General features: G+C 42.1%; 2 protein-coding genes across 2 annotated transcripts; both read right to left on the reverse strand.

The window, feature by feature from the left end:
• Positions 1–4445: 4445 nt before the first annotated feature.
• LOC308288993 (tubulin alpha-3 chain-like) lies at positions 4446–5807 on the reverse strand (the record flags this gene model as incomplete). Its single annotated transcript, XM_080730486.1, has 1 exon — positions 4446–5807. The coding sequence occupies one exon, from the start codon at positions 5805–5807 to the stop codon at positions 4446–4448; it is 1362 nt and encodes a 453-aa protein (XP_080586612.1).
• A 4516-nt stretch (positions 5808–10323) lies between these two features.
• Positions 10324–11679, reverse strand: LOC308289000 (tubulin alpha-1A chain-like; the record flags this gene model as incomplete). The annotated part of the gene is made up of 1 exon (XM_080730497.1): positions 10324–11679. One exon carries the CDS (start codon positions 11677–11679, stop codon positions 10324–10326), a length of 1356 nt encoding a protein of 451 aa, XP_080586623.1.
• Positions 11680–14232: the final 2553 nt, after the last annotated feature.

The following is a 14232-nucleotide window of genomic DNA, read 5'->3' on the forward strand; positions in this document are numbered from 1 at the left end:
AAGCAAATGACTTCATCAACATCTAATCTCTCTTTGGGTCTCGACCTGAAAAGTTTGGGAACCGCTGGTTAAAAGGCTATCTAAAAGAAAGAACATAAGAGTGGCAGCCGACTATAGCCTCGCAATTTTTCTTTACGATGCAGATTCGTCTGGCTACGTGAGGCTAGGAGCCGAACTGGCATTTATGTAGTCTGGGATCACTTCACTTTTCGGACTTGTAACCGGTCTGGAGCGGAAACCACAAAACGTCATGTTGTAGTACTCAAAGGACTACAATTTGGCCGGAACTATCCACCGGAATCAGTTTTAACCCAAAATAATTCCCCTGCACTCAAGGACATGCTTTTAGGGCCTACCTAATAAACTCCTTGATGCAGAGTAGTTTTGCTTTTGAAAAAATTGTTTGGTATATGCATCTTTTTTTAGTCCAACTCGTAGCGACTGGAAAGACTACACTAGGCTACTCTAGCATTTTAATAGGGATTGGGGAAACAAAGGGAGGGAACCAAATCAGAGCGACGCCGCTTCTTCTAGTGGTTTCCGCGTTGGGCGGAAACCAAACGGGCTGTTGTGAACGCATTTATGTATTAAAAATATAAAAAGTATATGTACATATATTATATATTATATGTACAGTATTATGTACATTTTCTATTGAAAATGTACACATCTCTCCTCAGATGGACTTCAGCTCAAGCCCATGCAGTAATATAAATGGTGAGACAGAATTCATTTCCAAGAGAAATCCACTTTTTAATCTCAAAAAGTATAACAATTTGCAAAGAGAAGTACAAACTGCGTACTCCACTTGTTCGGGGGGTGGGTAGGCCTACCGCCATTAATCCGGCTGTTTGGTGCTGCCAAGATAGTGTGACTCCCCGAACCTAACTGAAAGTATGCATCGGCCCTAAAGTTGAACAAGTTTAAATTTGAACAAAATTTCTAGCTAAAAGAATTTGGAACTAGTAGGATGCCAAAAAAAGTGTCAGAACTGGACGAGGCATAACTACCTTTCTATGTCTATTGTGTCGAACGCAAATGAAAATAAAAGCCTTCGTACTACCGAGGCTACAGTAGGTATTCTCTGTCTAGATAGTTTGCCAAGATTTGACTTTTTAATCAGAATTTAGGAGGAGATACTGTATGATCCAGGTTTGTATTACAGATGAGGATTCCGGCTGCAAAGGTGTTACAACAGGATACACGAGACAGGCAACTAGCTTATTTCTCCATTCAGCCATTTGATTCAAGTAAATTTACCCCCATTGATTCCGGATGGGGACCCGTTTCAAAACGGGTCCCCATCCGGAATCAATGGGGGTAAATTTATTGTTATCACATTTTTGTCTTAGGAATGCAACAAAAAACTAAAAATATTATTGAACTCTAGTCTCCAAGGCGTGACTAATCAATAGAAAAAAAGTCATTTTGGGGGTGAACTACTCCTTTAAAGTTCTTGAAATGTAACCTGACTCCGCCAGATGGTGGCAGCAGTGCGTACCGCCCAGTCCGCCCTTATCTGGCGGAGTCAGGTTACTTGAAATGTAGTCTCGCGTGGCCAGACTGTTGCCTCCGCGATTTGGTCAAATGCTCCCAGCATACAGTCTGGCGCATCAAGAGAAGAACGATGAGTACCCGGTCAAAGCGGAAGTGAAGCCCTCGTCACTTCCGCTTCCGTCTCACATCCCACAAATATTTATCATTATATAAATAAAAATCATATAAGCATGTTTAGCTTGCTGCTTAGCAGAAATGACATTTTAAAATATAGATTTTTGAACTTTAATGCCCGTTTTCGATACTCGCCGTTCTGGAGCTGCTGTTCCAGACTCTATATAGCATTCAGAGATTGTGGAATAGTTGTCTGGCTACGCGAGACTACTTGAAATGACCAACAAAATATATATTAACATTTACTAACAATACAATGTTCTCTAAGAACATAGTGTAGATCTATGAAAAAAAAAAATTTAAATACAAATAAATAAAAATAATGTTCAAAAATCCCATGTTTGTTAATGGCAATGCAAGTGAGCGAGCACCCGCCCCTCGAGCTCCCAGCCAATGACAGTGCAAGGGTGTGTCTAAACTAAAGGGTCTCCATTTCAAACTGTTTGTTAAGCGAGCGCCCGCCAGCCCCTCCCCCCAGGGAGAGAGGGGCGGGGCCAGTTTGAATCCCTGTTTACAAACAGAAAGCTGGAGAAGTTACATAGTAGGCCTATATACGGTACATTTAACAAAAAACAAGATAAAGGAAAATCAGTTCGTACAGAATCCTTGAGAGAGAAGTAAATCGCCACACTGCCAACACTGAGAATTCCCCTGTGCAGTAGTTTTATAAAATAAAAACTAACAAACATAAATTTGACCAACATAAATGTTTGATAAAGGGAAATTATTGATAAAGTGAAAGGAGAACTGACTAAAAAAACAACATTCATGTTGTCCCCCCAGTCTGGCAATACCTCCAAAAAAGAGGAACAGTAGCCTACTAATAAGCAAGACATGTCATTCCCACTATGGAAAAAAAAAGGTGTGATGCTACTGAAACACCCATGAACCAACCCCTAGCTCCTGCTGTATAGCATTGATCAATATGGCAACAACATTAACATGTGTTGATCCCACAACAAGAGAGGTAGAATGAACAGATAATGGAAAATATACAAAGAATGCTATCACATGAAACAGGCCTCGGGCTGCCTGGTATTCCTAAACGTAACCTCGGTAAAACGGTTAAAACCTACGTTTTCAAATCATTTGAGTGGAGTAAAAGTGCAATATTTGGATTCTGCAGTGGCCGGCTCGCCATGGTAACTCTAAAGCGTCTAACCCTAAACGTATTTCTCATCTTATCCTCAGTAAAACAAATGATACTAAAACCAACCAAATGGGCGGTCAGCACGGTGAGCAAGGTCGGTGGAAAAATAATTTGGGCCTACGGATTGGTCGCCGACTAAAGGCCCTTTCCCACTGGGCGCGATAACGATAAAGATAATATCAAAAAATATAGTTTTCAATTGAAGTGGATGGCAGCGTCCACACCACAACGATAAAGCCGTCATGATTGATGTGAACGTCGACATATTGTTTTCGTTATCTTTATCGCATCCGGTGGGAATGAAGATTGAATCACTGTAATGAGAGGCAGAAAAATAACAATATAGTGATACAAATGACAAAAAGCCTGGCCATTGATGTAGACAGATAAAAGTGCCTTCTTGGGGCCCATTGAACTAAAGATGTGAAATAGTTTAGTCTATATCAGGGGTCTTCAACAGGGGGTCCGGGACCCCTAGGGGGTCCTCAGAGTTACTACAGGGGGGCCGCCAAATCTTTGTGGAGGTAAAAAAGAGCAGAGTGAAAGGTCAAGTTAACTAAAAACACAAATCCAACATAGACCGATGACAGTGCTGTCAAACAAGTCTATGAATCTATCTATGAAATCGATGAAAATCTGCATCACACATTGAGGGGGTCCCTGCTTCATCTCTAAGCTAAAGGGTCCTTGTCCTGAAAACGTTGAAAACTCCTGGTATATATATAAAGAATATAAATTACATGGTAGGATAAAGTGAGGTCTAGAAATAATAAATATTGGCTGGCATACCACCTCCCACTACGAGGGGATGCATGACATCCATAAGACCATTGTGTGCCTGTAACCACGAAATAATCTATTTCAAAGCTAAAATAATAACAATACTAACAACAGGCCACATACTATTATATGGGGTTATAAACTAAGCCTAAATAAAAACTAACAAAAAACTAAAACTAACTTATATACTGGGTAAATATAGTTGTTTGTTGTAGACTAAACTTACCTTTTGAATTACCTTTACCTATAGAAGGCTTCTCTAAAAGAGGATACATAAAAATCATCTTGTCTAGTGTATATCTGTTATTAAAAACAATATAAAATAAAAAGGGGGTATTATATAATATATAAAGGTTATCTATCTACTATAGGTTAGATATTACTTTTACCACTAACATTCTGTTATCATATTATTTTTGTAAATATTTAGGGGTCTGACTCTAGGAGAGCGACCACTCATGTGTTGTTTCCACTATTTATTATAAGTTAATTATTATTTAAGTGTATTAATGTATTGTCCCCAAAACATCAGATTAGTACAGCTCCTTCATACTTTCACCCAGAGGTTGCAATGAAACTTTGTGAAATGTTATACATTTTGGAATATTATTTTTTCTAACTTAAATATATTATATTGGAAAATCAACACCATAAATGGATTAATATATGCACACACCTACTTACTTACTTACTTGCTTACAAGGGATCCTGGGCAGGGCAATGAGAGAGAAATGAACAGGTCTTTGCCTGCTTAACTGGTGGTCAGTCACCTCTCATAATGTAACAACGATCTACTTGCTATCTATCAATAGGAAGTCATTTTCTAATTTTCCAGCTAAATGACTTATCCCTCCTCTCCTTCTCCTTCTTCATCCTCTCCAGCATCAAGGGACTCGAGTCCAACCTCCTCAAAATCTTTCTCTAGGGCTGCCATGTCCTCTCTGGCCTCAGAGAACTCACCCTCCTCCATGCCTTCACCTACGTACCAATGGACAAAAGCACGCTTGGCGTACATCAGATCAAACTTGTGGTTAAGCCGAGCCCAGGCCTCAGCAATAGCAGTGGTGTTGCTCAACATACACACAGATCTCTGGACCTTGGCCAGATCTCCACCAGGTACTACGGAGGGGGGCTGGTAGTTGATGCCAACTTTGAAACCAGTTGGGCACCAGTCGACAAACAGAATTTTACGGTTTCCCTTGATGTTGGCAATGGCAGCATTGACATCTTTGGGCACCACATCGCCACGGTATAGCATGCAGCAGGCCATATATTTGCCGTGGCGAGGGTCACATTTTACCATCTGATTGATCGGCTCAAAGCAGGCATTGGTGATTTCAGCGACTGTGAGCTGCTCGTGATAGGCCTTCTCGGCATTGATGACAGGGGCATAGGAAACCATAGGGAAATGGATACGGGGATATGGCACCAAGTTGGTCTGGAACTCTGTCAGATCAACGTTAAGAGATCCATCAAAACGAAGGGCAGCTGTAATGGAAGACACGACCTGACCAATGAGCCTGTTGAGGTTGGTGTAGGTAGGATTCTCAATATCAAGGTTCCTGCGGCAGATATCATAGATGGCCTCATTGTCCAGCATGAAAGAACAGTCAGAGTGCTCTAGGGTGGTGTGGGTGGTCAGAACAGAGTTGTATGGCTCCACCACCGCAGTGGATAGCTGAGGAGCTGGGTAGATGGAGAACTCCAGCTTGGACTTCTTGCCGTAGTCAACAGACATTCGCTCCATAAGCAAGGAGGCAAACCCAGAGCCAGTTCCACCTCCAAAGCTGCGGAAGATCAGGAAACCCTGAAGACCAGTGCACCCGTCGGCAATTAGGCGGATCCTGTCCGACACCACTTCAATGACCTCCTTGCCAATGGTGTAGTGTCCACGGGCATAGTTGTTGGCGGCATCCTCTTTGCCCGTTATCAGCTGCTCGGGATGGAACAGCTCTCTGTAGGTCCCATTGCGCACCTCATCAATGACGGTGGGCTCCAAATCTAAATAAACAGCCCTGGGGACGTACTTTCCTGCCCCAGTCTCATAAAAGAAAGTGTTGAAAGAATCGTCTCCTCCTCCAATGGTCTTGTCACTGGGCATCTGTCCATTGGGCTGGATCCCATGCTCCAGACAATGGAGCTCCCAGCAGGCATTGCCAACTTGGACACCGGCCTGGCCGACGTGGATGGATATACATTCACGCATCTTTGTATGAAAGAGTCAGGATTGACCGATACAGGTTCTTGCTCGTCTGTCTCCTAATTTATTTATTATCCTCTTCCTGGCCCTCTAGTAGTTACTGTAGCTCACTATGTGTATGCTTCATGCTACAACACACCTTATGAAGGCTGACCGAGCTGTGGTCTCTGACGCCACACACAACACAAACCGTTGCTTAATGACACCAACTTTCACATGGGCAAGGCAAGGGCAAGGAAGCTTTATTTATACACCTTGAATTGCTTTGTATGAAAGGTGCTTTACAGAACAAACTCAAATACATTCAGAGTGCAACAATGTACTTTAAAGAATAAATAAACATAATACATACAATTGAAATAAGATAAAAGTAACAAGTAACACTCCCTAAGGTCGAGTAGCGAGCTTTTAATAGGGCTCATATATATTTTATAAGTAATTGGGAGAACCAGCTATCTTTCCTAGTTTGATTTACCTTTTCAAATCTTTGCGAAATATTTTTGTCATTTGCAGTTGTTGATTAGCGGGACTGACTAACAGACGGACACAGGCTTTGTGTTTTGATACTAAATGCTCCCCGACGGTCGGACTTGGACTTTAAAACAGCTATGGTTGGGGATTGTCTAATCTCTCAGGACCGATTCAGAGTAACATGGAATATTGTTCCAGGTTTGTGGTGCATAGTGCTGAAAGGCTGCTTCCACCATGTTTTGTTCCAACTGTGTGAACAATGCAGGCCAGCCCCAGATGACCTAAGGGTTCTTGGGGGTTCATGTGGCTTCAGCGTGTCTAAGATGTTGCTGGGCCCAGAGCCACAGAGACATTTATAGACAAGTAACAACATTAAAATATTCTCTGGGAGACTGGTAGCCAATGTAAGGATTTAGGACTGGTGTAATATTTAATGTGGTCACATTCTGTATCAGTTGGAGTTGTCGAAGAGCTTCGCTTGAGAGTCCTGTGAGCAGACCTTTACAGTAATCCAGTCTACTGGAAACAAAAGCATATATAAGTGTTTGTACGTCTTGCTTGAACATAATTCCTTTTATTTGAGGTGATTCCTAAGGTGATGATAGGCAGATGAAATGACTGTTAAAATTTAAATGTGAGTCTAGGACAACAACAAGATCTCTCGCCTGACTCTTACCGTATAAGAGACTAGGATTCTGTGAGAAATGTCTCTCTGTCTCTGCTTCTGTGGTCCAAAAAACAATTATCTCAGTCTTATCTCGATTTAATTGAGGAAAATGTTGCCGCAGTAGTGACAGAGGGAACCAGCGGGACCAAATAGTCGGGTGATGTAACTGATATGTAGATTTGCGTCATGTAAAAGTATGATAATTTACTTTAAGATAATTTAAGATTGGTCCTAGAATGTACCCCTGTGGAACCCCACAGGTCATGGCCATCTGTTCAGACACAGTTTCCAATATAGAGACGTATTTCCTATTATTATGAACTAATATGAAGGTATGATTTGAACCACTGAATAACAGTTCCAGAGAGACCCACACAGTGCTCTAATCAATGTCAAACGCAGCACTAATACTATCCAGTAAAACTATAACAGATACATTGGCAGAGTCAGTGTTAAGGCGAATATAATTTAAAACCTTTATGAGTGCAGTCTCAGTGCTATGATGAGGCCGAAATCCCAGCTGAAGCTTGTCAAAACAATATGATTCAAAAGTAAAAAGTGTCTAAGTTGTTGATGAACAGCCTTTTCAATCATTTTACCTAAAAAGGGAGAAAGGGTCAATTTGATATGGGCCGATAATTATTTAGTACAGCAGCATCAAGGCTGCTGTTTTTAAGTGTCCTCTGACTCCTGACTTTGCCATTGCCAGGGATTGCTGGCAAGGCAAAAATGAATAGAATTCAGTAATTCACTTCATGTAATGTAATATTCCCCCCAACAGTCTGTGATTTAAGTTCGACAATCTTATCTGTACTCATTTCTCCCTTACATCAGCAGAAACAGTTTTATTAACGGTAGGCTTAACACCTATGATTCCTCAATGGGTTGTGCAAATTGCACTTTTCCCAAATTTAAGCTGCATGTTTGTGAGCATTCATTGCTGGCAATGTAGATGGGCCCTGGGATCTTGTATTTACATTGTCATGGTTGTACAGTTTTGTTTGGTTGGTTGACAGCAGAGAGGTCAAGGGGAGGTAGTTCTACTGGATTTCTTCTCCACTAGTCCCTCCCTAACATTTTAGTCATCATAGCTTAGTTTTTATTTAGTCTTTGGCAGTCAAAAAGGTAGTCAACGAACATTTTTTCCTCATAGTTTTCGTCGACGAAATTAACGCTGGTTGACAGGGTGACATCATGACCAATCGACGCACAAGCTCGGGCCAAATCTGCTGCATATAGTCTTTGTCGCTACTACTCGCTAGGTAATATTGTCCCGTCAATGTGTCATACAACTGAAATAATTGACAAAAACGATATTCTTAGAAAGGCACATCGGCACTTAAGTGGCACAGTGGTATAAGTAGTTGCCCACCACCGTAGAGTCTCAGGATTCAAATCCACTGTGGTGCATTTGGCTTCTTCTATAGGCCTCAGACACACAATTAAACATGTACTTTATGCTTGCCCTGAGGGAGGGGCGGGTAAAGCAGTGTCCAATTCATTCCCTATAATGGAAGTCACATGGTTTCTGAAGAAGAAAGCTGCTTTAAGCTTGATTTAAGGCTGCCCTTAAGGCAAGAAGCAGACGTAAAACTAGTTGCTTCTTCAAAACCATGTGACTTCTATAGGGAATGAATTGGACGCTGCTTTACCCCCCCTGTCTCCCACCAGGGCAAGCATAAAGCACATGTTTTAAATGTGTGTCTGAGGCCCTACAGGCTGTCAGCAGGGAGTGTTGAGTGGGAGGAGAAGGAGGCCCTGTCCTCCCGGTGGGGGCTCCTCACTGGCAGATGAGCCAGTTGGATGGTGACACACAGTGTGCAAGAATAAGGAATCAATTAATTGGCATAACGACTAAATTGTGGAGAAAAAGAGGTAAAAAAAAACAGTTTGTTCTCTTTGATATTGAATTAATTGAAGTAAATAGGAGGCAAATGTTAACAAGATATATATTTATATATTTTAAATGATCACTTACAGTAAGTAATAGGAATTCCAGTGATTACAATGAAAGCTGTTTTGGCGTTTATAAATGATTTCTTATATAGTTTGCTGTGGCCTCCTATTACTTCAATTAATATATTAGAATATTGGATCAGGAATGTGACAAAAAAAAAAGAACAACTCCATGAATTCTAGGCTTAGGAGTAATTGAAAAGGGATTTTCTTTTGGTTGAACTATTTAGGTCTGTTCTGCTCAAAAGTGATTTCTACAAGCACATCGCCACTGGATTTTGAAGCTATAGCTCTGCATGGTTGGAGAGCTAAAATAGCTGATCTACAAGCTCTCAACGTGTCTATTTTTAGCCAAAAGTGCTGCGCATTTAAGGAATTTCAGCCCCTGCCTCTCTAACATTCTCTGCATGTCCCTGGTAACTCCAACACGCATGTCAACACCGTTCTGCATGAAAGCCATCAAACCTAAGAATGGCTGAAGTAGAGCAGTGTGTTCTTTTCCCTCAGCAGAGAACAGAAGAGATGTGTTAGTAGCTCTTCTCATCTTGGCAAAATTGGCAGCCGAGTTTTCATGAATGAGTCATTAACTTCTGACAAATTCAGCAAAACTTTCTTTGAATGAGTCTGTTCATTTTATTATTTTTTCCATTTTATTTGTATTTTTTATTTTACATTTTTATTTGGTAATAATATTAGATTCATGTTTGTATGTTTGGGAACACACACACACGTTCCCAAAACAATAATTTGGAAGCCACTATGAAGAGACTTTGAGGACCATTTGGGGGCACGGGGACCCCTATTGAATACCCATGGGTTAGATGAGTTATTATTTTGAATGCTGACATTCTGTTTTGATTTTTGGAAATATTTAGTGGGTTGGCTCTAGTAGAGCAACTCATTTGGTATTCTTTTTGGTTTGGTTTATTTTTTGGTTTGGTTTGTTTTTTGATTTGTTTATTCATTCATTCATTCATTCTCCATAAAACATTGGATCAGACCACATGTTTTCAAGCTTTAACCTTTGTTGCATTCAAACTTTAAGGTTCTTGGGGAATGAAACTTTGTGAAATGTTTTGTTTGTTTTGAAATATTGTTATTTTTTTGTCGTTTATACTGGAAATGCACATTGTAAAGCACCTTTGATACATGCGCTACAGTAATCCACCATTTTCCATTCATAATAATGGGGTCTATTAATGTCAAATCAAAGTCCATTTTTTAAGATTTGTTTTGGGGCTTTTATGCCTTTATTGGATAGGACAGTAGACTGACAGGAAATGGGGGGAGAGACGGGGAGTGACATGCGGCAAAGGTCGTCCGGACCAGAAATCGAACCGGCGACGCCACCAGGCATCAATGCCTATGTGGTGTGCGCATGGACCAGTAGGCCAGCGGGCGCCCCCAATAGGAAGTCCTTTTAAAAGACTAATCGTCTTCCCCTTCATCCTCTCCCTCACCCTCAACGGAGTCCATTCCAACTTCCTCATAATCCTTCTCTAGTGCTGCCATGTCCTCTCTGGCCTCAGAGAACTCTCCCTCCTCCATACCCTCACCTACGTACCAATGGACAAAAGCACGCTTGGCGTACATCAGATCAAACTTGTGGTCAAGCCGACCCCAGGCCTCAGCAATAGCAGTGGTGTTGCTCAACATGCACACAGCCCTCTGGACCTTGGCCAGATCTCCACTAGGTACTACGGTGGGGGGCTGGTAGTTGATGCCAACTTTGAAACCAGTTGGGCACCAGTCGACAAACAGAATTTTACGGTTGCTCTTGATGGTGCTGATGGCAGCATTGACGTCTTTGGGCACCACATCACCACGGTACAGAAGGCAGCAGGCCATGTACTTGCCGTGGCGAGGGTCACATTTCACCATCTGATTGACCGGTTCAAAGCAGGCGTTGGTGATTTCAGCGACTGTGAGCTGCTCGTGGTAAGCCTTCTCAGCAGAGATGACTGGGGCATAGGAAACCATAGGGAAATGGATACGGGGATATGGCACCAAGTTGGTCTGAAACTCTGTCAGATCAACATTAAGCGCTCCATCAAAACGGAGGGAGGCTGTAATGGAAGACACAACCTGACCAACAAGCCTGTTGAGGTTGGTGTAGGTAGGACGCTCAATATCAAGGTTCCTACGGCAGATATCATAGATGGCCTCATTGTCCACCATAAAGGAACAGTCGGAGTGCTCTAGGGTGGTGTGGGTGGTCAGAATGGAGTTGTATGGCTCCACCACTGCAGTGGACACCTGAGGAGCCGGGTAGATGGAGAACTCCAGCTTGGACTTGTTGCCGTAGTCAACAGACAGGCGTTCCATCAGCAAGGAGGTGAAACCAGCACCAGTTCCACCTCCAAAGCTGCGGAAGATCAGGAAACCCTGAAGACCAGTGCACTGATCAGACAGTTTGCGGATCCTGTCCATCACCAGCTCAATGACCTCCTTGCCAATGGTGTAGTGTCCGCGGGCATAGTTGTTAGCGGCATCCTCTTTGCCACTGATCAACTGCTCAGGATGGAATAATTGTCGGTAGGTCCCAGTGCGCACCTCATCAATGACAGTAGGCTCCAGATCTACGAAGACCAATCTGGGGACGTACTTTCCAGCCCCAGTTTCAACGAAGAAAGTGTTGAAAGAATCGTCTCCTCCTCCAATGGTCTTGTCACTGGGCATCTGTCCATTGGGCTGGATCCCATGCTCCAGACAATAGAGCTCCCAGCAGGCATTGCCGACCTGGACACCGGCCTGGCCAATGTGGATGGAGATGCACTCACGCATTTTTGTATTATTATTTAGATTTTATAAACACGACAACGACAGATTCTCTCTCAATGGATCTCGGTATCTCAAACTCTATCTCTTCAAGTTGGCACACTATACTTCACAGTCCCTCCCTATCTGTTCCAAAAGGTCTGGTCAAAGCGAATTATAGTCTCAATGATTTTAAAACACACACCACCTTATGAAGGCAAACTAATTTATGCTCTGACGTCACACACAAACCATTGCCTGACAAGGCCAGTTGTCGCACACCATGTGTCCTGAATTCGAGAAAATACATAAAATTAAGCATGCATGACTTAAAAAGACTGGAAGGCATGTTTAGTATGTTGTTAGTGAAGCACTGTGAATCTCACACGTAATAAATACATGTTTGTGATTTGGATTTTATTGCCCTCCAATTCCAAATGTTTTTTCATACCAGAGATGTAGTATGATGTAATGAATCTTTGTGAAAACTGTTGCATAATCTTAAAATATATTTGACATAATGAAAACAGAAAATTGTGTTATATGTAAGAGTTTATTAAACAAAGTACAAAATGAGTAAAACATTCACATTTGATTTAATTCACAAAGTAATGCTACAGTAACCAGTAAAAAGTACATTCACATTTGGAGAAAAGTCTAGCTGCTCTAAAATAACATCACTACTGCATCTTGATAAAACCAAACATTTGGTTTTAGCCCTGCTAGCAGCACTAAAAACATTCAACCATGTTGGTCATCCATCCCTCTGCCTGCCTACCTGACATTTTGTTCCAAACTATATAATAGTGTTGCCGTTGAGTTAGTCTCGCGTGGCCAGACTGTTGCCTCCGCGATTTGCAAATGCTTCCAGCATACAGTCAAGGAAGTTCTTCTTGCATACAGTCTTTCTCTGGTGTTATTGGAGTTACTTTCATGATGTTTTCAAATGTTTTCTTAAACTATACACGCATAACAAGAATATGCCGCTCGAATGACTCTGTCTGTGCTAGTGTGCTTCTGTTATGTTTCCAATGGGACTACAGTTCATTAGAATTACTCTGTCTGTGCTAGTGTGTTTCTGTTATGTTTCTACAGGGACTACAGTTCCGTGCAGCAGTGACTACTTCCGTTGCTCGCCGTTTGGGAGCTGTCATTCCAGACTGTATATAGCATACTGAGTTGTCTGGCTACGCGAGACTACTGTTCAGCAGAAACATTATATCCCCATTCACTAATTCATTTCATATTGTACCATATACAAACGTATCATGAAAAAGTTGCAAAGATAGCACAACGTGTTGCGACGCGACGCGTTGTGACTGTGAGTTTGCAGCCTGCTGTAGATCTGTCATTTTTTGCTAAAAGTATTAACATGATCTTGTGTGATTAAACAATATTAAGTACATTGGATCCACTGGAAGATTTTTCCCATCTCTTGAAAAGTAACAGTTTTGGACATAAGGTTTCTGGTTAGGCACATTCATTGCACATTAAGGCTTAACATCAAATAAGTCTTGAGTGCAGGGTCCAGTATGAAGATGATGGCCTCTGAGGCATATTCAGTACAAAACCTTGCAGCCCTTGATGCTTTTTGATGGACCATTGCTAGCCTGGAAACTAGACGAATCTGCCATTACAGTAAACAGAAAAAAAAGCCCTCAGTAGATTTGGTCTGGCACCGCTCAGTTGTGATTGGATTTTACTTCCTCTGAAGCAGTGAGTGACCAATCAGGGCCCAGTACAGGACCACCAGGTTTGTGTGTGTGTGTGTGTGTGTGTGTGTGTGTGTGTGTGTGTGTGTGTGTGTGTGTGTGTGTGTGTGTGTGTGTGTGTGTGTGTGTGTGTGTGTGTGTGCGTGCGACCGTGCGTGAGTGTGTGTGTGCGTGTGTGATGCCCGCCGCGGCGATCATCGTTATTATTGTTATAATAATATATTATAGTGTGTGTGTGCGTGTGTGCATGTGTGTGTGCGTGCGTGCGTGTGTGTGTGTGTGTCCGGCCTCTGTTGTGATTCCACACACGTGCAGACACACACACTCGCACGCACGCACGCACGCACGCACGCACGCACGCACGCACGCACGCACACACACACACACACACACACACACACACACACACACACACACACAGGATATTACTGTAGCTTGTGTTGTGTACAACCGCCATGGATTAACATCTTGTGGTAAGTCATAAGTCCATTAATAAACACATAAAACAAGTTGGAGGATGATGTATAAATACGTTGTGTTTGGAGTCAGTCTGGGAACCAGTCTGATGTTTGCCCCATTGTGGCACATGCTGGTTTCACTATATCCGGATATTTTTAATGTCAATTATACTTCAAGAATCTGAATCGTTGTCTGTCTCATTATTGTTTGCCATGTCTAATCCATATTCCTCCAGAAATTGCTATCAAAACTCGTCACACATTTCAGCAGCAACAGCAAACAGTTATAAAGGGGGAAAAAATGCACTTGCAAAAGAAGTGGGGAAAAATCCAATTACCGCTACCTGCAAAAACAAATGCTTCATAGACAGCACATGCAGTTTGAATACTAACAAAGTGAGTCTGGGAGG

Source organism: Nannobrachium achirus (genome assembly GCF_963921795.1).
Source record: "Nannobrachium achirus genome assembly, chromosome: 1".
Classification (NCBI taxonomy): domain Eukaryota; kingdom Metazoa; phylum Chordata; class Actinopteri; order Myctophiformes; family Myctophidae; genus Nannobrachium; species Nannobrachium achirus.